The 23055-nt window shown below is 43.4% G+C and overlaps 1 protein-coding gene across 4 annotated transcripts in view; it reads left to right on the top strand.

Annotated features, from left to right (window-relative positions):
• The window catches only part of RASGRF2 (Ras protein specific guanine nucleotide releasing factor 2), a 116806-nt gene extending 99071 nt beyond the window's left edge, over positions 1-17735 (top strand). For all 4 annotated transcript variants that reach the window (XM_048290681.1, XM_048290680.1, XM_048290679.1 and 1 more), the window contains exons 19-27: positions 869-981; positions 7113-7173; positions 7663-7766; positions 8130-8214; positions 8857-9054; positions 10592-10671; positions 11664-11781; positions 12531-12599; positions 13269-17735. In XM_048290681.1, the coding sequence (XP_048146638.1) occupies positions 869-981; positions 7113-7173; positions 7663-7766; positions 8130-8214; positions 8857-9054; positions 10592-10671; positions 11664-11781; positions 12531-12599; positions 13269-13361 (921 nt within the window). In that variant the 3' untranslated portion in view covers positions 13362-17735. The remainder of the gene's footprint in view (positions 1-868; positions 982-7112; positions 7174-7662; positions 7767-8129; positions 8215-8856; positions 9055-10591; positions 10672-11663; positions 11782-12530; positions 12600-13268) is intronic.
• Positions 17736-23055: the final 5320 nt, after the last annotated feature.

Raw genomic sequence — 23055 nt, 5'->3', positions numbered from 1 at the left:
ACAAGAGGGAGCTCTGCACACACATGGTCCTGCTTGCAAGTAGCTGTGGATTGTCAAGGAAGATCTGTGATGCACCAGGCAGCTGAAGGGTTTGGGTTTAGTTTTCCTATGAAAATGCTAGCTTTGAGCTGAATACAAGAATTTTTGGACTGTACCCCAAGTCTTGCCTGTAACTTCCCACCTTAAAGCTTGTACATTCTATAATTTGTGAATGTCTAATACTCTGTTCTCATGATTTTTCCAAATTCAGAGATCACCATAAATAGCTGTTGCATGTCCCTGAATCACAGTCCTGTGTCAGGTATCAGTCTGCCCTAGAGGTAATGAAAATCCTGAAGCTCTTCAGTGCAGGGCTGGCTCATTTAGTTTAGAACTCACTTGTTTGAGTATTCCACAAAAAGCAGACCTTTCCAACAGAGTGGGTATGAGATAAGAAATAGCAGAGCAGGAGGCAGATGAACAGAGAAACTCAAGAAAGCAGTGAGAGGAAGCCCAGTGTCCTGCCTTGCTGGGCAGTGGTGCCAGAACTGCAGGTAAACACAGAGGAGAAGAGAGGATGTTGTGGGTCGTGGTCAGATGCAGGTGATAATTCAGAAAAGAAAGGTAAACTGATCAGCCCATCTCCACACAGAAGACAAAGGTCAGAAAGGAGAAAAATTACAGGCTTTGGAAGATCCTACTTTTGTGGCCAGTTGGCTATTGCATCTTTCTCTAAATATTTAAAAACATAGTAAAAAACAGAAAGCAAACAAACAAACAAACTGCAAATCTAATTGGAAAAAGAAGGCAAACCCATTAAAGTATACCCTTTCGGTTGTTTGATCAATACTGTTAAGACTAAAGAAAGTAAAAGTTCTTTCCTTTTTAGGATTTTGAGCTGAACAACGAGCTGAAAATGAATGTGTTAAATTTGCTGGAGGAAGTTTTGAGAGACCCTGACCTTCTCCCCCAAGAAAGGAAAGCTACTGCAAACATACTGAGGTAAATGCATTTGTAATTATTTCCCATGTTAACTGCAATACAGAGTGAGATAGCTGGGGGACTGGCTATCCTAGAATTCACAGGGTTGGGTTTTCCTCCAGAGTATTGAGTTTTGAATGATTGCTCGGTGTTTTATGAGCCATAAAACAGAGCCTGTTTTAAGTTTCATTCATAAAAAATACCTGTATTGGAAAACTTTGCTGCAGAACAGCTGACAGCCATGAGTTCAGCCTTCAAGTATGAGTGAAAACAGCCCTGTCTACAAAGTGTGAATATTTTATAGCCACTGATTTTCATGTAAATCATTCTACATTACTGAGGAGCAGTAAAAATTTAAAGACTAAGCACTGGTTAAATGAACTAGTTGAAACGTTTGAAGACTGAAGAGTGATTAAAGTAAAACATCAGGAAAACACAGATAAATCTATGGTGTGCTTTGTTAACATCTCAGTAAGTATTCTGCAGGTAAGCCAATAAGGGTGCAATAGTGTATGCCTGCATTTTCTAAGACCATTTGACGGATTTACCAACAGATACGTGGAAAAAAAAGTGGCTGAAAAGTTGTTCACTTGTGAGGACAAGCATCAAACAAAAGATAAAAAACACATATAAGTTCTGATTAAAAGCACCTTTCTTTTTACATAAATAAAAGTAGTCCTCCTTTTAATAATACTGTGTGTGCTGCTATTGCAAGTGAAAATAATAAGTTTGTTTTATGTGTTTCTTTGGAAGAAACAGCAAGTCAAGAGAGCAAGAAGGATGAGGATGATATGGGTTTTGATAATATGTGTGACAGCAAAGGTTCTACTCACAGTGGGAAAAATTACCTTAAAACTTTCAGCTTCTTAAGAAAATGTTTGAAAACAAGCCTGGGTTTGCTGTTCCTGGCAGAGTACAGGGATGGATTTATAGGCCTTCACCATACAAGTTGGTCAACAATTTCCTGTACCCAGTTTCAAAATAGTCAATTTCCACTAGCAGTTGCATCAGAAAATGGACCTTTGTATTTATGTGTAGACTATGAATTGTCTCTGTTTGTATCCTTTCACTGCTGTTCTAGGAAATTGTTGTTACTGTTTATCCTCTCTTCCCTCCTAGAACTGATTATTGAGTACCTGAGCACACAGTCTGATACACCAGTGAATACAGTTCATCACATACTTCCTTTTTTCTGAATTTTTCAAAACTTCAGACTGCATTTTTGACCATTCTCTGAAATTTCATGCTCTTTTTCTTTTGCAAAGAAAAAAATGGAAAAAAAGCTTTTTCTTTTAGCCTTGGCTAAAAAATCCTTTATTGCTTTTCAAGACTGGCAGTGCTGCTAAATATACATGGATGCTGGACAACTTGATGTGAAATATTTCAATCCTACTTCAATGTGAATTAAATTTCAATACAATTATTCCCCTTTCACTTGGAAGGGGGAGGTGTTCAGATCACCTCAGGGAAATGTCTGGTAATTAAGAGTGATTTCCAGAGTTTAACAAAGCACTGTGATTACTCCTGGAGACACAGGCTCTCAGCAAGGCTATATGGTCAACTGGGTGAAGGGAATTACAGGATCTAAGGAATAATCTGCTGTTGTTGGCGTGTAACTTTATCTGTGATAGTGACACAGGAGTGCCCGTTCCTTTATTCTTCCACAGTCCTTAAGTTTTAGTGCACATTATTAAAATAGATATATTTGTAAGCTTTAAAAAACTCTGATGGACTTCCTGGTCTAAGTAGGGACCTGCTCTCCTGTGGAGACTGTGAGCACTCAGTCCCGGCACCATCTCAGGTCCTGGGGCATCCAGGGGTCCCTCTGCTCCTCCAGCTCCTCAGTATGGTGGTGGGTTCAGAGGCAGAACTAGCTGTTCTTTGGCAACTTAACTTTGCAATATTCAGAATATAAATGGGGGAGTAGTTTCTGTCAGGGGATTTAGCTGTTCTGGCAGGTTGAAAACATCCTTGTACAGTTCTGGAACTGATTTCATGGAGGATGAGAAATGAGCATTGTCAGGAGAGATGACATTGACCTGCCTGAGTCCTGTCTGATGGCACAACTGCACGAACCCAGAGGGCAAACAGGTTTCCAGTGCCAGAGGGAAAAAGGCTTTTTCTACATTACCACTAAAAACTAAAGTGCTGCACGTGGTGCAAGAGGAGGATGTGATGGCACGGGGTTTGTTCTGTGCCCCTACGCTGCCGTGGCTGGTTCAGTAGGTCAGGCCAAGCACTGAACCTGTTCTGCCCCAGACTGGGAGAGCTCTCGCTGTTTCTTGTCTTCAGAGATCACTGTTTACTGCAGGGGGGAACCACGTTGCTGCTGACCCAGAAGTGCTCAGCTTCGGGCCAAGGTTGCACTGAGCCACCCTGAGGATGCTCCATGTCCTGCAGGGTCCTCCCTGCAGCATTGATCCCTTTTCTGCATCACAGTGGGGATTCTCTGTCGTGTCAGGTTACAGTCAATGTTCCGAGTGTTGAGAGAGGGCCTGCACTGTAAAAATAGTTTCCTGAGCTCCTTCAGCCATCCATAGGCTCTGACAGCCATTATGAAGGGTTTGCATTACTAAAGAACCCTGTGGTGGGACCCTGTGTTTACCTGAAGCACCAAACCACAAAACAAAGTGCAGTCAGGGAATGCAGCATTCCTGCCACAGCCGATCCCTGCCATGGAGGAGATCCTCTCCACCAAAATTCTCTGAATTTAGGCACCCTGGCTTTTCCTCCATGGACGGTGACAGAACACAGGCAGGGACTTGCTGTGAATCCCCCCAGATGTCCTAAAGGCACTCTTGCAGAATGTGCAGAGGTGCTCCCAGGCTTTGTGTTCCTCTCTTGGTTCCTGTTCAGTGTCTGGCTTGGAGAAAAGGTGCTCAGCCTGTGCCCTGCTGCTTGGAGAGATGTCGTCTTTCTAGTTTTCTTCTGAATTGAGACCTTTCATCTAATACTGCATAGAGGGGAAATATAAATTACCTGGAACTGAAAGGCTTTTTTTGCTGTTGTTAGAAACCAATTTGTTTGAAGATTTCTGACAGCATGCTTTTTGTAAGAAAGCACAGATCTGTCATAACTAGAAGTTTTGACGAAACTTCATTCAAAAGGTTTCTCTGGGACAGGCTGAAAATGGGAAGAAGGAATAATCCAGCTGATGTGCCCTTCATAAAAATAGTCACTCACCCACTTGCTAAGTGAGCGCTATAAAGTAGGCTTTTTTTGGTTGTTCTGCAGAGGTGCTTGCTGCAGGCATTTTATCTAAAACATGTATTCTATCAGAATTCTGGGCTGTCTGTCAGCTGTCACTGTGGGCCTTGGCTTCCCCACATCTCAGTTTTTGTAGTGTACTCTTGAATCTGAAAGGTTGACAAATGCAGAATGGGCTTAGGACAAGCAGTTCTTGTCAAAAATTCAATTTTAAACATTTGTGAAAGAAAATTCATGCTTTCTGAGGCTTAACATTGGTATTTTTTATGTCTCCTTGAAGGGTATTGCGTAAAAATATGTCTTTTTATAAGCTGCCCCAGCCTTTGCATGCATGTCCATGTATGTGCATAGACTTTCCTTGGAAAATCCATCCCCTTGTCAGCAGAGATCAGAGGAGCAGGAAAGGTTGGTTTGTGTTCCAAAGATACATCATGGTCAGTTCTGGGAAAGGCTCTGTTTAGAATATGAATGACAAGGAAAATGTTGATGGGAGATGCTGAGCTGCTTCATGCCTTGAGTCATCAAACAAAGCAGCTGGTACTTCTTGCATGATGGGATTTCTGTTGTGTGGACTGACAGGGTTTCTCTTCAGGGTAAAAAAGCTTTTTATAATTCAGAATCTGTTCTGAAAGCTAGGCAAACCTATCAATGTATGTTTTTCTTGAATTTTTATCAGCCTTATTGACTAACCCCTGAAATCTAGATAAAATTAAATTGATAATGAAGCAGGAAGGTATAAATTCAGACTGAACAGCAGTGAATAAATTTGATAGATAACCCTATATGGGGAAAAAAAGGTTCTTTCAAGAAACAGCTCTTCTTCAGACTAAACATAGATGAAGTCCAGGGATATGCAGATGTCAAAATGTGATGGATGAACAATTTTTCTGCCTTGTATGATCTCACCAAACAACACATTTCAGGCTCTCTACCTTGCACTAGCTTTTACGTATTTTTTTATATGCCTTATGTACCACAGAGGAAGGAGGAGACACATGTAGAAATTTTCAAATAGAAAATTATTCTAATATTTTGGGCTGGTCAAGCATGAAGAATAGTGAGAGAGAGAGAGAGAGAGAGAATCTTGGTGATTCTAAGAATTAGAAAGGTAATTCTGTTATATTTTCTTCATTTCGGAAGGTGCTGGAGGTGTTACCCCGTTGAGTCCTTCCTGAGGGTGACACTGCCCAGGAGAGCCCCTCTGTGCCTTTGCTTTCTCTTGTGACTCTTTTCACAAGGGTCTGCTTCTTCCCAGCTCACAGGAGCTCTCCAGGGAGTGCAGTGGGAGCTGTCCAAGCAGGACTGGTCAGCCCAGTGAGTGTCCCCAGTCCTCTGTTGAACCTGGGTGTCCCAAAAGTGACAACAGCACAGACTGAAGTGGAAGATGCTATTGATGCTATTGAAAAAAATACCATTATCCAGGCTAGAGATCTGTCCTCTGCACACTTCATTGTAGAATATTTCTGGATACCAGAAAAGTTGGTTTTGTTTTCTTTCATGAGATCACTGTGCTAGAGAAAAAGCATCCGTTTAGAAGGAGGGATTGAATGGGGCGGGGGGACAGGGCCTGTGTGGTTTTCATTGCTAGAGGTTCTTGTCACAGGATGAACAACACCTTCCTGAGGCACCCAGGCATGAGGTACAGCACAAAATAAGCTGCTCTGCAGGACAGATTGCCAGGCTATTTAAGGGACTGAGGCTGCACTCTGTTATTATCTGGCCAAGAAGCTTAGGGATCTCCTGGAGAGGTAGACACGCCTTTCCTGTCAGACACAAGGTGTTTCAAGCCCTCATGAATTAAAAAGAAAGGTGTTTTGTGTGGATGTGGAAGGCTGCAAATGAAGGAGGCTTCTGAGATCCTGTCTGTGTGTATCTGCATTTGATTTTAGCCTAGCCCTCGGTTTGGCAAACCAAGAGGAAACAGCAGCAGCCCCCAGCAGAAGAACCTGGTGTGCTGGGCATAAAACCCTTCTGCACACCCACCTGGTGCAAACTCATGTCTCATGCCAGAGCTGAGGTCTCCAGGCAAAGTGATGCTTTCCCCTTATGGCTTTCCCTGGTGCATGCAGAGTCTGCCCTGCAGAGTGCACTGGTAGGGAACTGGAGGGACCTGTTGCTGTGGGTGTCCTTCTGAAGTCATCAGCAGGACCTTGGGAAGGGTCACCTGAACTGTCCTGGGGAATTCAGCTGAGCAGGACCCTCTGCAGAGAGCCTGACCCAGGGCCCACCTGTACCTGCACCTTCATCCCGATGTTAAACTAAACCTCCCCGGAAGGGAATCTGCCCAGCAACTTCTGGGCACATTGTTGTGTCCTTTCAGATGGCCTTTTACATTCTGACTTAGCTACTTCTCCCTAAATCTTCTCACTCCTGTATTACATAAATCCGGTGTTTTCACGGTTTCTTTGAGTCTGTGTTTTCCAAATGAAGGGGTAAGATCTTGTAATTATGTGCAAGTATGCTGCATCACGGTAGATGGTGTTCAATCAATACTTACTTTCGCCTGGTTAATTTTTGACCCATTACTCTGAAATAACTATAATAATCACAGGTTTTCTGTAGCAGAATTGGAAACACTCATTAACACTTTTATTACTGAAAGGAAATCATGTCCTTGCTACAAGTAAAAGCTGCAGCTCACTGTCCATTTCCACACTCTGAGCTCAGTGTGGGACACTGAACAGGACAGTTTCCAGGATTCATTAGCTGAGAGATATTAAACCTCCATGGAAATATTTTACCTTACATGTCTCTGATGCTGTAATGGTTTATACACTTTTACTTAAAGAAAGACATGAGTTTTTAGGTAACAGATCTTTTTTATCTCCTCAATTGCAGTTTTAGGATTTATTTGAGATAAACCATTTTGCTGATCTATGATAAGGTTTTCCCATAACCATGGACAATTTTATTTATATAGGATGTTTTATTATTTTATTTTTCAGGACTCTTTCTCAGGATGATCAAGATGATAACCATTTGAAAATAGAGGATATCATTCAGATGGTAAGTTCATCTTGAGAGTTAAACATCAATACTCCTATAGAAATGTTGTGGGTTTTCATCAATAAAATGTAACACAACTGCAACGTGTTAAGTATTTCTGACAGATACACTGTTCTTTTATACCAAGAATGTCCATTTCAGTTTAGAGATTGTAAGAATTTGAAGGCCATATCAAAAATGAACTTGTCAAAACTTCAGTATTTGGACATAAATCTCAAGATTTTAAAAAGGGGAAAGATATTAATATATATGAAATTATAAGTGCAAAATATGCGGAGTTTAATTAACCTACATTCATACTCCTGAGCTGGTGTGTGCTTGTACCTCTGTGAGTTTCCAGCCTGGTGTTTGTGTCGTTTGCAGTTGTTATTAATTCTTATTTCTCCTTATCCTGAAGTTAATTACAGCCCCGTGTTGAAGGTTGCCAGGCAGCTGCTCATGCCCTGTGGCACACAGAGAGACCCCTCAGTGTTCTCCTTGCTTTTGCAGCCAGACTGCCCCAAGCCCGAGTGCTTTGAGACGCTGTCGGCCATGGAGCTGGCGGAGCAGATCACCCTGCTGGACCACGTCGTGTTCCGCAGCATCCCCTATGAGTGAGTGTCCCCTGGGGGGACGGGCCACCGGCCGGGCAGCACCGGCCCCGGGCTCTGCTCCTGAGGAAAGGGCGTCGCACATAAAAGCATCGTGTGGTGTAAATAGGGTCACGGTGCGGGAAATTAGGATGGGGTGATGGGGCACAGGGGATTAAGAGAAAAATAAGTCTTCTGTACAATATTTACCGTTTCAGACAGCATTAAAAATGGTATAGCGAGATGCTGGAATTAGTGTAAAGCTGTGTTATTAGCTTCCAGCAAATTGAGGTATCCTTGAAATCTGCTTAGGCTGTGGTTACAGACAGACTCTCTGCTGTGTTTATGAAGATCTTGTTGGCTTTTTTCTCTCCCATCAATGTCTAGAGAGTTCCTTGGGCAGGGCTGGATGAAAGTGGATAAAAATGAGAGAACGCCCTATATTATGAAAACTAGTCAACATTTTAATGATGTAAGTACTCTCAAATACAGATTTGCTTTCTAGGAACCCCATGGACTGTCTCTGACCTCTGGAACAAAAATACTGGGTTTTGTTGCAGTGTGATGTAATGTGTTATCTAGTAGTGACTTTATGTTGCAGCCTTTTTGTAATTAACCATTTAAATCAAAGCAGATGAAGATTCTTGTTTCCAGTAATTGGTACTCAGCATTTCAGTGGCAATTTAAGAGAAGAACATTTTAAACTGTAGCACATTGCCTTTCAGCCTACTGAAGAAACTGCATTTTCTCCAGACAAATATAACACCAGTTCTGTGTAATGAATGTCCTTTGGATCCCTAAACATGTCTTTGCTCTCTATTATTTTCCTTGATTTGTACTGAGAGACTTCTCAATCAGGGAGTCTCTGATGGCTTTATCATTAGTTTATCACTGATGGCTTGGAGACCTTCCCATTGCATCCCCAACCCTTCACTGCTGTCACCATCCCCTCCACCTGCCTCAAGCTCTGTTTTCAGTGTTCCCTGGGTTTATCAAGAGCCATCATTTCCATCCTGCGCTGGTTGGGGGTTGTTCTGCCTTGTCCCTTAATTAGTGACATGTTAGAAGGGATCGTGCTTCGCTTCCCTGAGTCCCTGCCTCTCCCCGTGGCCAGATGAGCAACCTGGTGGCCTCGCAGATCATGAGCTACGCCGATGTCCCCTCGCGGGCCAGCGCCATCGAGAAGTGGGTGGCGGTGGCCGACATCTGCCGCTGCCTGCACAACTACAACGGCGTGCTGGAGATCACCTCGGCCCTCAACAGGAGTGCCATCTACAGGCTCAAGAAAACCTGGGCAAAGGTGTCCAAACAGGTGAGAAGGACACGGCCACGGGCGGGGGGGTCCCGGTTCCATCTGTAACCGTGTCCAGGGGTTGAGACGGGATCCCTCCTGTAAATATTTCTGCTTTTCCACCGCGTGGAACTGGCATCTCCTGTCCAGGTCTTTTGTAGTTAGTTTTTTTATCTGTGGGAACAAACTGTTTTCAACATAATTGGCAAGTGTCAAAGACTATTGGGCCTGACGTGCTGAAATGTTCAAGTAAACTAAATTTAGGCATTTTTTGATAGACACATCTGGGTGGTTACAAGCTATGGTTAAAGTCTGGCCAGCTGCCTAAAATAGGAACTGCCTGTGCAGAAAGCCTGAAAGAAGGTCAGAACCTCTCAAATTCATGAGTTTTTTTCTTCCCAGTAGGGGATGGTTGAGAAAAAGTCTTCTTTCTCATTAAGGAGCTCAAGTTCAGGTGCAGTGAACACCTCTCTTTAACCCTTACCTGGCTGCTGAGAATGTCAGCAGAAGCTGTGAGAATGACTGCCAGCCTCAAAAGAAAAACACTCACATGAAAAAAAGGCCTGTTGGGATGAAGATAATCCAGTCTTTTATGTTCTGTGTTCTAAATGGTTCAGAGAAATACAATTAAAATACATTCTGACTGTACACCTTCTCCAGTCAGCATTTTCCCAGCTGCTTCGTAGCTGCTGCTATGTTATTCTATTTAAAAATCTGTTAAAAATCCTTTAAATACAAACTGTTGTGAGTTTACCTCCAAAAACTGTTATGGATAGAATTATTTTGATTTTTAAACTTCTCAATTAAAAAAGAAAAAACCAAACCCACAGCAGATTGATGTTGTGGCACAGTCCTGTGGCACCTATTGGGAATGCAATCTGGGTTTTTCATCAGCCTGCTTCTTAGAAGAAAGTGACTCTGTCTGCCTACAGCTCTCTCTTAATTGGAAATTCAGTTTCAAATACGATGAATTTCTTATCATTCTCTACACTCAAGTCTCAAGTCAGTAGCAAAAACAGTCTGAAAATCAAATTTATTTCACTTAAGAAGGAACCAGGGTCTGATGACGGCCACTGAAAGTGATTTGTGTAAGACATGAATGTATTCTCATTTACATACTCAGCTTTTACCTGGAACTTGGAGGCAAAATCAGCTCAGTGCAAGCTCCAAGGCAAGGAACAGCCCTTGCTGTCACCAACTTCATAAATGCAGCTGAGGACCCTCAGCAACATGTAGGATCTGTTATATTCTTGTGTGCACAGCAAACTGAATTCCTGACCATTAATTTAATAAACCTGTGGGTTTTCCTCCATTTGCAGGGTAATAATATTAGCATAAATACAGGTTCTGTGTATCACTCATAGGAAAATCTTTAAAGCTGCCTAATCTCCATTTTCAGAAAGACAGGAGGAACTGCAGTAAAGCTTAATTCTTAATGCCTGTTTTGCTACTCCTGAAAATGGGGTGGGGATGATAAGTGAATGACACCTTTGCTACAGTCTAATTCCAATCATTTACGTGCACCAGCAATGACATTTGTAATGCATTTTCTTTCTAGACAAAAGCTCTCATGGACAAGCTTCAGAAGACTGTGTCATCTGAAGGAAGGTTTAAAAACCTGAGAGAAATGCTCAAAAAGTATGCCTCCCTACAGTATACAACTGTGTTTTGTTATAAGAAGTGGATAGTTCATGTTAAAGATTAATTGCATTTGATTAAGCTTTAATAATTAATAGCTTTCTTGCCTAATAACCTTTTAAAATCTAGGTTGGTTCTATTTGGCATTATTGTTTTGCTGAATATGCTGTGATTTAATACCCCTGGTGGATAAACATAGTAGCTCCAGAGAATTACTGAAACAAATGAAACTATTTTTCTGTGTGAACATTCCCTGTTGGGGTTTTATGTACACTGATAAACTTTTTCAATAACTGTAAAGTCAGCTTTATAAATTAAAGATTTATGGAAAACAGGATTGTTCTAGTTAAGTTTAGGGCTTGGGACTAAGCCTGTGTCAGGTCACAGACCTGTTCATATGACAATAAACTATGTTTCTGACAATAAATTATGAGAGGAACATAGGGACAGGACAAAGGCTCAGGGACATTTCTTCTCCTCTGGCCTCCCAGCCTGCTGGAAAACAGCCTGTTTCTTTTATGCAGCAGTCCTTGAATATTGTTTTCTTTAATTGATTTGCCAGATTGCATTTGACATTCTGTAATTTTGGTATCCAGGATATTCCGTGTCAAGTGTTCTGCAATTTATGTGCTGATTCCAGCTGTATAAAAACCTGGATTTTTCTGAGTTTTGTAATTGGAAGCAGGCTTTTCAGAATCGAATGGCACAACTACTTCAAGTGATCTTGAGAGAAGCTGACAACTGAACAGCCAGAATAATTAATGGTATATTTAAAAATTGCCATTAATATTAGATATTGGGCAGAATGCATTCAATTTGTCACAGGCAGAGCAAACACAACTCTAGCAGAGGCAGAGGAGCTGTTTGTCCTGGAAAGGAATGCAACCCATTGCTTAGAAGCGGGCAAAGTAATAAAGAGTTTGTGTGAGTTAGAAAAAAATGCATTTGCAAAATGTAGCTACAGGAAAATAATCTGATTTGTTGATTTACAGCTGTAACCCACCTGCTGTTCCCTACCTTGGGATGTACCTGACTGACCTGGCATTTATTGAGGAAGGAACACCCAACTTCACTGAGGAAGGCCTTGTCAATTTTTCCAAAATGAGAATGGTAATTTTCAATTTCTTACATGCTTCACCAACAGGTGTTTAATTGCGTGTGTTAATTATTGATTTCATTGTAACTCCACTGAATGTAACTTCGGGGAAGGTGTTTTGGTGGTGTGCAAGAGAGGCAGTGCTTGGAGAGCAATTCCTTGAGGCAGTCTTCTATCACCACCTTCTGGCAGGCTGGGTATTTTCACAGGCTGAATTTGTCCCCAGTTTACTTTCTGAGAAATGACAGCAAAAGCAGCTGCCTGAAGCTCATGAAGGAGCAACAAAAAGCTTTCCTAAATAACCAGAATTACAGGAATGCAGTGATTCAGCAGGAAGCAGTAATCACAATGTTCTTTTCAAAGTGTGCCCTGGTCTATCTGAAGAGCACTTTTAAGTTGATGCTTCTCTCACTGCCATGTAATGCTGTTTTGTAACAGCTCCTCAGAGAGAGGCATGGAAATTTCTCCTCTCATTTCAGCTTAATGCCCATCTTAGGGCTACACTTGCAGCCGTCACTCGAGGGAAAGAGCAGGGAGGTTTCATTATGGGAAGGGGAGAGCCAGGGTGGTTCACTTGGGGCTGACTGAGGAATAAATGTTTGACTTGGGAAAGTGAAGTCCTTGGGAGCTGTTGGAAGATGACCTCTACCCTTCCCTTCCATCCTCCCAAGCTAAATGGAATAATTTGGTGCAAAATTATGGCTTTGTGTGGCTTAGCTGGAGTCAAACTGGTTGCACTTACATACCCGTGTTCTTTTGAAAGATCTCACATATTATCAGGGAAATACGGCAGTTCCAGCAGTCCTCCTACCGCATCGAGCACCAGCAGAAGGTAAGGCTCCTGCCTGCTACTGAAATCAGCGCTGTGGCAGCAATTACCTGTGAGGTACAGCTGTCATTGAAAGCTAAAATTGGTGTTTTCTGCTCCCACACATGGAGGAGAGGACAGACGGACACACAGACGGGTCTTTGGGGCGGTGAGACCCTCACCCTGCAGGGGCTCTTTGTTTGATGCCTTCTAAAGAAGCTTTTTGCTCCTTTGGAAGGTCCCTGGGGATTTGCAGCCCACGAGAGTGTGAGGGGTTCAGAGGGAGGTGTGTTCTCCCTGCCCTGAGACCGTGCACTGAGGGTCAGGAGATGCCCCGAGCACCTGCTGAGGCATCCTGCAATTCCTTTCCCCTTTGTCCTTGGGAGTGATGCAACTGTGACCAAAGCCGGTCTGTGCCTTCAGAGAAGGTTCATCTCAGACTCCAGACGAGCAGCTTGGGTTGAGGTAACCTGGCAAAGGATTTGCCCTTTCCTAAGAGGAGTTAATCCTAATGAATTCCCAGAGTGCTGCAGCTCCATCTTTACGCCAGCAGCATTCCAAGGAGCTGTGTGGTTTCTCAAGAAAACAACACGAGGGGATCTCAAGATCCAAAATGTGCTGAAAGGGAAAGGAAGGCTGGGAGGTTCCTATGGCAGTTCCGTGCAGTCTGTCCATCCGTGTTTCTCCGTCCAGGTCACTCACTACCTGCTGGACAAGACCCTGATCATCGACGAGGACACCTTGTACGAGCTGTCCCTGAAGATTGAGCCCCGGCTCCCTGCCTGACGTGCCCGCCCCGCTGCAGACAGCTCTGGGACAGTGAACAGAACATGCATGCCACCTCCTATAGACAGCAAGATGAATTCTGAGAAGAATGCCAGCTCTCTTGTCCAGCAAGAGATACAGAGTCTCACAGCCTTTCCCTCTCAGGAAACACAAATGAGTGTTGGAGGTGAAAGACAAAGACTCTTCCTACCCAGCTTAAGCAATTTCTGCTTTGCAAAGATCATGTTTGGCATTAGGGAACATGATTTAATGGGAAACAGGAGACTTTCCTGTGAACAGGCACTCATTGCAGCCATCTCACATGAGAAATTAAGGGTACAGATTTAAATGGTGGTAATATATTCAGGTGTATTAGGATAAATAAGCAAAGTGAGGTGGCTGGGTTGATGGCTAACTATGTGTTCACTGAGGCAGTAATGGCTGTGGTGTTCTCATATTGTGGTAATTTCATTCAAAAATCAGGATTTTAGCAGTCATCTACTACTTTGGAGTGATACTAAGACAGCATCTAGTAACTTCAGATCTGCAGTTGTTTGAAACACCCGCTGTACATTTAATGCTACTCTTTATAAAACATTCTCTTCTTTCAGTGTCTCGCCAGCCTTTTCTAAGGTGACTGATTGTATCTGTAAAAATGATTTGTAAATATATTTTTCATCAGTGAGAGTATTTACAGCATGGAGAGCAAATGGACTGGTGGAATAGTTGTAAATAGTTGCCAGCTGGGAAGGTGAGGGATCAGGAGGGGTGGTGCAGAGGAGGGTGAGTCACGTTGTACACAGCCCTGGAAGAGGCACTTTATTTTCCTGCGCCTCCTGCAGCTTCTCTGACAAGTCAGGCTACAGAGCACTTTCTGGACACACTGTGGAGAGAAATACATATCTGCCTGGCAGCAGGCGGTGATCAGCAGTGAACACTCGGAGCTGGAGTGACAGTTTCGTTCTGCGTGGAATCGGTGGTTTGAAAAATGTGTATCTTTTTGTTGTTGTTCAGCCATTTGGCACTGACTTAGCTCTAAAATTGAACCTGTCAGTGGCAAACATTGAATGCCAGCAAACACAAACTATATATTTTTATCTGAGCTAGTAATTATCATGTGCATATGTTTGAGAAAACGTGCTATTTGTAAATGTTTTCAGAGCCTCTGCTTTTGTGATGTACCAGGTAGATAGATGTCATTTCTACAGTAGTTGGTACTTCTTGTATTTTCCTCATCAAGAGTGGCCTGTCGTAGCTGCATGGGAAGTTAGCTCAAATGCTATAAAGGACATCATAGCATAAAACACAGGTGTTATCACTGTTGAAAACAAAAATTGGCTGGAAAAGTGTCCTTACTTTTCCAATGATATTCAGCCAGTTGAAGAAATAGGGCTATATCACCGTATACCTCCCTTAAATCCTCTCAGGGAGAAAGGTGTTTAAAACAGATTGTGACTGAGGCCTATTTGATCTGACATATCTTACACAGTCATGATGCTTCTTAATGCTGGCGATGAAAAATGGACCTGCCTGGCTTGTGGTTTTTGTCTTTATTTGCACTTTAATTACACTGCTGGCCCAGCCCAGAGCTGCACAATGAGTTCCATTCGTTCTGTCTGAGTGTGACTGCCAGCACTTACAAATGTACCTTAGCAGCTGTAAGTTTCATTAAGGTCCTTCTCCACAAGGACCATCTCCTTGTAAATAACTGCATGGGGAAGTGTCCCCGATACTGGAAAATTCCTCCATTAGAAAAGCAGACAGCAAGGGAGATGGAAATGCTAGGAACACTTTAAATAGTTCTGGCTAATGATTGCTGTAGAAATGTTACTTATAGAAGCTTTTTATTGTAAAAAATGTGTTTATTTCTTTTGACTAATGATTGACAAGAAGCTGATTGCATCCCAGTGCATGATATGAGGAGAAAAAAAAGAGCATGGTTTATTTGGACCACAAAACCAACTGTGTGTTTACTGTAAAGCAGTTACCAGGCAGTAGTTTCATAAAACACTTCGAAGTCATGGAGCAACAGGGAAAATGTGGTCCAAAAAGTGATTTCTTAAGTTGGTTTTATTGTTTCTTTGTTAACAAAGAAAATGTCTAACAGCTGTCAGTGTCAATGGGCATCTGTGTTATACGCTATAAAGTGCTGCTTTATCTGCCTGTACCCCATTTAACCAAATCTCCTTCATGTTCTTAGGGTTACAGGGTACAAATCCTCATCGTGCTCCTGTCACAGTTCATTGTTCTGTGCTCCACACGTGTGTGTTGGTCAGAGCACTCGATGCATTTCAGCGCTGGCTCACAGGGCTGTGCTGTGCTCATGTGACGAGAGGAGGGGGGCAGATGGGCCTTTCCAAAGGGGCTGAGCACCCAGAGCTTGAAATCAGTGGGAATGTGGTAGTTCAGCCCCTTTGGGGAAGCACATCCTGCTCGTATGCCAAAGGTTGCCTCTTGTCCCAGTGGCCAGTTTAGGTCAGAATCAGGAGAGTTGCATGCTTGATCTGTGTTTGTAGCAACAGCAGCAGCAGCAACAAAATTTGTTAAAAATTACTATGGTCACAGTGATGTTTGACTTGCTGATGGCTAACGTTGATGTTTTTGCTTGGGGATACAATGCTTTTGTTAAAGCACAGGAAGAAGTGAGGATGCACCTTGTCGCCCACAACCCTCGCCAGGGCTGCAGCCCCGTGACGGCAGCTGGCAGCAGCTGTTGTGCAGCACACACAGCCAGTGCTGGGCTGTGGGCTGAGTGCTTCTGAGTGCCTCTGCTACAGCCCTGCTGCATGTTTGGGCTGTGGCAATAGTCAGTAGGCAGCAGCAACCTGCTTTGTGTGAGGCTTTGCCTAGTTCCAGTATGACCAGCTTAGCCCAGTGGTGTCCCTGTGTGGCACAGGGGTCTGGAGCTCCTCGCTCCCTGTGCCACCCCACCACAGCCGCATCACGTAGAGATAGAGATATCATCATCACACACCCACTCTTGGCCTCTGGTGTTTCAGGGAGCACGGCTCCCAGTGAGGACTCTGTCACTGGGGTCTTGCTGTCTTTTAGGATCTTGTCTCTCGCTGCTTTCACGCCGCGGGAGCATCACAGACTCACTTTCCTGCAAAGGGAGCCGGAGGAGCCCCGCCAGTGAGGATTCCCTGGACAGAGAAGGGCCGAAGCGCCTGTCCACTTGCCTTCTGAGCCCCCAGGCTGCCTGCAGCGAGGGCTGCTCCGTGCGCGGGCGGCCGGGCCGCTGGCGGCGATGGGGATAACGCGTTTCACCCGCTGCTCTGCGGCGGGCGCGCTGCCAGCCACGCCCGCGGGCTCCGCAGGACCTTGTACTGCAAAAGTAGCAGCCCAGCTGTGACCGTGGTGACCCGGGACCCTGGGCAGCAGCACAGACACGGCCCCTTCAGCGACCGAGAGCGCTCGTCACACGCTGACACAGGGTTAGAGTTGCCTTCACCCCAGCCTTCACCCCCAGCACTCCCCCTGACCCCAGCAGTTGTTGTTAGTGACCGAGCCCTGAGTACTCATCCTCTAGATGAAAACCTAGACCTGTAGAATTCACAGTGGCAGTGTGTGTTCGTTCTGTCCCTTTCCTCTGGCTAGTCCTGTGACACACAGACACGTAGCTTCATGGTGAGAGGTGATACCTGGCGCTGATCACCTTGATTTTGGAGTAAGGAGGAGGTCCCCGTCCTCTTTCTGCTTTCCTAGCTTTTAATACTGATTATTGTTCTGTAGGATTAAAAGGAACTTAATTATTTTAATTATTTATTAACTTAAACCATGTTGATTTTTATTTCAGGACATGTTAATTATCCCAAATTTTCCTTCATGTTTATAATTTATTTTAAGGGTTTTCAAAAACACTGTTTTATTTGTATCAACATTCAGTCTTTCCTCCTTTCACTCTTAGCAACAATATTAAACCTTGATGATTTAAAACTCTCACCCATAGAGACATTTTTACCCACTCATAATTTTACTCACCAAGGGCAAAACCCTTCAGACCTCATTCTTGACAGTACCTTAGGCTTCATCGAGAGCTTTTCATAAGTCTTTGGGGATCTGGCTCTCAGCTATTTGCCTGTTACAGTTTTTGCCTCCAAAGGTCAAATGTCTCTGTCTAGGATGCTTTATGTCCAAAATGCTGCTCAGTGATGGTTGTTCTGTTGTACCTTTACTCCTGAGGTAGTGTCTGAAGTTCTGTTACCTAGGGCAGTAGATGTGTGTTTATTTGACAGATGTACCTATATCAAACGTGTTACTTAGTGCACAATCCAGTTGTTTTTGCATGTATTGCAACTTCTCTTTTGACCTGAGGTTATTGCTTTGTATTGTTAGTAAGGCATACCAGGCAAGGTGTTGTGCCTGTGTGCTAATAAACATTCTTTTCTTTCCCGAGTTTCAAGAGTCCTCACTGGAATTTGTTTATTCTTTTACCCCGTCATGAAGAATTAAAGCTACTCCCTCTGAATTACCGAGTCTCTTAGAAAAGCAAGTCATGAAAGAGGAAAAAAATCGGGGAAAATTTTGGGTCCGTAGTGGGAAAGAATGGTTTAAATTACTCTGTTTTACTCTTCTTTTCCACTCATGATGCATTGCAGCTGCCATGGGCATCACTGGTCATAACTGACATTGGGTTTGGACTTCTGTCTACACATGCCTTGCTTTCTCTGGGCTGGTGTCCTGCCCTGGGTTTAAAAAACCAATAAAAGCACATGTTAAACACAGGAAAAGACAGAAACTGTCATACATGAAATCCCTATTTGTGCTTGGTCTTTGCATATTAAGTGCTTTAATTAATTAATTTTGAGTTAAATATTTTTAAATAGAATCCTAAAATTAACCCATCAGCCCAGGTACAAAAATCAAGTTCCATTATCAGTGTTTTCCATTGTTCAAAGTAGTTTATTAAGAGAGTTGCACCCTTCCCAGTTAAAAATTCCCCAGTTAAAAATCCCCAACTTATGCTCCCTTTTCAAACTTCAAACCACCTGTACACCATAAGAGTTATCTTTCCTGTGTTTACTGTATACTTTTGCAAGTGTTTTGAGATGTGTTGGATGTATTTTAATACTTTTTTTAGGTGTTTTTACTTGCACTTTGGTTCCAAGGCTAACTCCAAAAACCCCAGTCCTAACAGCCAGCAGCTATTTTTAGCCCCATAGCCGGTACCCTGTAGGCAAGCTCCACGGCAACCTGAATTTTAATGAAGGCATTTTAGCACCCTCATCTCAACTAATACCACTCCTCTGACAACGATGAGCCATTGGTGGACAGAGATGATCTGTCAAAGGGAAAGCACCAATCACTTTAAACCAAAGGGGCGGGCTGTGGGCAGACTGGGGCGGAGCAAAGGCACTATAAAACAACAAGACAGCGAAAGAGAAGCTGTTTGCAGGCTGGCTGTGGTGGATGTCAGTGCTGGGCATTAAAAGCTTTATTCCTGTTAAGGAGCCTTTAGTAATTTTTTACTTTTGGACCAGCCAAAAGCCAGCCCAGCACTGCAAGTCTTTCTCTACCTGAGGTCCAGTGCTGTGTCAGCCAGAAGATCTCAGATCCCTGCGCTCCTGGGGCATACCATCTATCGAGCCATAGGATCCCAAATTTTTATATTTTTCTAATTTCTGTAATTTTTCAATTTTTCTGTTTTCAATAAATTAATCTTTTTAAGAGTTGTCTCTTTTCTCACAGAAACCACAGTGGTTTGTAAGTAGGTTGTGTCCCTCCCTTTGTTATAGGATAACAACTCACGTGGAGGTAAAGTGACTTGCAAAATCAAGAGAAACAGTTAACAGAGTTTGGGACTACAAAACCAGGTCTCCAGCTTGTGTTACACGCTTTAATCACTGCTTACAGCTTTTCTGTGTTGAACTCAGTGATTTCATGAAAACTGAAAGATTCCTCTTAAATTTGTTTCAAGAATTAACATTTTAAACAAGTAAACAGCAATGGCACAGCAGGTCTGTGTAAGGAGGAGATACAGCAAGTGACAGAATAAAATCAGCTTCTTTTCAGTATTTTGTGACCTTGTGGTCAAATCTTCTCCATTCCGTTTACATTTCTGGTAAATTACATTTCACATAAAAACTGAAATTAACTGGGAGAGCAACTTACCCTTGAAGTTGTCAGATACAGTCAATAGAAGAAGAAAAATTATAATACTTCCTAAGCAGCTCTGTTTAAAAGTGCTGCAGGATAATTTAAAGTTGTTTTCCCAACACTTTAAGCCATTCATTTTCCTTATGCCAAACAGTTAGCTCATTTACATCTTTATTCTAAGGCCATCGTTGTAGGACGAGAGAATGACAGAATGGTTTGGGATAGAAGGGACAATTATGCCTCACCCAGTGCCACCCCTGCCATGAGCAGGAACACCTCCCACTGTCCCAGGCTGCTCCCAGCCCCAATGTCCAGCCTGGCCTTGGACACTCCAGGGATCCAGGGGCAGCCCCAGCTGCTCTGGGCACCCTGTGCCAGGGCCTGCCCACCCTGCCAGGGAACAATTCCTTCCCAAGATCCCATCCATCCCTGCCTCTGGCACTGGGAAGCCATGCTGGAATCTCCAAATAAATCTGAGAGCACCCAGCCCTCTTTAATGTTGACCATGAAGGAAGCAGAGGAAGCTCGTGGTTACAGGCTGTTCAAAACCCTCAGTTCTGTGAAGAAATTGGTCCTGACTGATAATGCAAACATAATGAATAAGAATTGTGAAGACTGAATTACGCCTTGAAAGTTACATTCCAGTGTTCTGCCTCTATTTCTGTATAACCTTAAAAGAAGTAAAATTTGAGAAGACCAGATTTTGGCTTTAAATATCCAGTTTAAAAGAGGACTGCAACAATGACTGGTATTGGTTCTAGTTCCTTGCTCCTGGATATGACTCCGTACATGGGGGTTGGTGGCAGCAGAAATCACCTCAAATTTGCTTTCTCAGAGGTGGCACCTCCCCTGTGTGACACTCTTTGGGTCAGGTGGATGGGCCAGAAATACTGACAGAATTGTTGCTAAAAGCTTCTCTTGTCTCACTCTACCCTGCCTGTAAGGTCTGTGTTTGTAGGATTGGGGACAATATATGCAAATCACATCTAGATCCTTGATATGTTTCATGTAGACCAAACCCAGCAACTTTTCCAGACAGAGAAGACACAAAGTCATACCGATGCTTCATATTCCATTTGAAATAGTAATATTTGTTTCTTCCATTTTGTTGGTTGTGAAAATTTCATATCCAATGGAAAAACCATCTGCAACAAGAGCACCTTTTTCCTTCTCTAACCATTCCTCCCGGGGTTTCCATGACAAGGAAATACTGGGTCACCATGGTGGAAAGAGAGAAGGTGTCCAGAGGTCAAGATACCTGAATGTTTGTGAGCTGTGGTTCTCTGGTCACTACAGGTTTGAGCTCCCTGACAATCACCATCGCAGAATTGATTTATTTGTGTCTGCAATGCAGCTGGCAAAAAATGAGGGGAAAAAAAAAAAAAAAGACCACTTTTTGAATTTTGGAGATTCCTGCTTCTCCAAAGGGCCAGTTCCATCTTTAGGAAAACCTTTTCTCCTCCCTTCAGCCAGAAAACACATTGCTAATTATAGACAGCCTTTCCTCTACTCTGTAGTGGATGCCCTGTGAAGAGCAACTTCAATTACTTAAAATAGCTGGGTTATTTTTAAAACCTTGGTTGGGCCTTGTTGAGTTCTGTATTTAGTGGACTTGTAGTAGCACCTTGAGAAGCCTTTCTCTGGAGGAATTGCAGGTGTAGGTTCGCTGCTCTGTGCCTGCTTGTCCCCTTGGCCATGGCCAGTGTGTGCCCATGACTGACACCAAGAGCTTGATTTGCCTCCACAGCCCCTGTGGGGTGCAGGGGTTGGATGCCCCTCAAAAAGGGATTTTTCCCCATCTGAGACCTCGGTGGCTGCACTGTGTAAGTGGATATTGAGCATTCGCAGTCACGAGGAATCCTCAGCACAAGGTCAGGGTAACCCCTTGGTATCAGGTGTGTTTGCTCATGGGGTGCTGTGCCTCACTGCCTTATTCTGAATCCCAGGAATTACAGAGCCATGGAACTGGAAAACCGGGAACTGCCATTGCACCAGGGGACAGTCCAGCTTATGGTTTATAAGGACGTTGTGTCCAGTGGCTCTTTGCTGGTCTAATTTAGCAGAGCTGACTTCAGCAGCAGGAGAGACACTGATCTGTGTCCTTGCGCAGCTCCTCAGGACAAACACAGCACCCTCCAACTCCTGACTCCACACACAGAGTTTGGACGAACAGCTCGGCTCATCACTTCTGTCCTGACTGTTTTGACTGCTAATAAACTGTGTCCCACACACAGAAACTGAACTTCAAATAAATTTTCTTTTCAATAGAAAAGGCTCTCCCATAAAACACAGTAACCTTTGTCTGGCCCTTACAGGTAACTCCCCTGTCCAGCAGCTCCCAGGACAAACTCCAGCTGCTGGACTCTGTGCATGGGCAGATGGCATTAATAGGAACTGCAGCTGAATTAACACTCAGCTACTGCTGCCTCCCCAGCACGAGCACTGAAACCACCACAGCATTTCAGTTGTTAGACAATTATGTTAGAGATGAAAATGGGGCATTATTTACGGATGATCCTTGGCATGCCAACTGTTTCAGCACCTGAGTTTCTCAGAAAATAGACCACAGAACAGTAGTAAAGCTGAACCATTTTTTAAGTATTAATGATATATTCTTTAGAAGTCATTAGGGAAGTTGCTAACAGTGTTTTCCAGGTGTTTGTGCTGTAAATTCACAGTCTGGGGTTTGTTTGCATCTTCTGTTCTCCCAGGCTCTCAGCTGGCAAATACTTGAACCTCTGCATAACCCAGCCAGGCACTTCATGGCATCACCTGCTTCCAGGTGAAGTCCTGGTCTGTCCAAGGCCTTTATGACAAAAGGGTAAAAAATGTAAAATTAGACGTGTGCCTCCATCACGAGCCATGGATTTGCTGTGCCCATATTTCCTTGCTCATGTTACCTCAAGAGATCCACAGTTGTTTGGTTTTTTTCTCTATCAACACCAGGAGCACAGTGTTGGGTTGATAAAAAAACTGGTGTGGTTAAGGGGCTGTTTCCAGATGCATTGATCTGGAATGGCTGTTTTGGTTTTAATTATGGTGGGTGTGCATGGCTCTTATTAGCCCAAACAAGCCACGACAGTTTGGGGGAGAGATGTCTATGTTTTGTAAAGTTTCAAAAATCTGAAATGTGGGTTCAGGAAATTGCTTTGTAAAAGTAAAAGAATATGGAATGTACAAAGGGAGAAGGACTTTGTAAGTGTTAGATTGTTAAAAGCTGCACAGTGCTGGCCTCTGTGCTCCTCTGCCAGCCTTGACACATGTTCAGCTCTGGTGGGAGCAGAGCCAGGTGAATGAAATTGATTATTCTTTCATGCTTCCCAAACCATCAAGTGTTATTTCTTACTGTAATTTTCTGCTATGTAGCTATAGAGATACATCACTTCTAAGTGCAATATAGTAATATAATAACAGTAATTCTAGATGAGAGGCTTCAGATGCCTCGTTTTACATTTCATGTTTCTGTGCCCCTCTGCCTTACAAACAGTCAAGAATTAATCTTGTGAATTAAAGAGTAAAGGGGAGGAAAAAAAGCCCAAATCTCCCTCTGTGATCTCAGCTCACCCTGGTCCCATTCCCTGCCCTGACCCGTTTCCACCTGGGATGTGTGTGGGTGGAA

The sequence above is a fragment of the Corvus hawaiiensis genome, chromosome Z, assembly GCF_020740725.1.
Source record: "Corvus hawaiiensis isolate bCorHaw1 chromosome Z, bCorHaw1.pri.cur, whole genome shotgun sequence".
Taxonomy (NCBI): Eukaryota; Metazoa; Chordata; class Aves; order Passeriformes; family Corvidae; genus Corvus; species Corvus hawaiiensis.
This window is presented reverse-complemented; position numbering and strand designations above follow the sequence as displayed.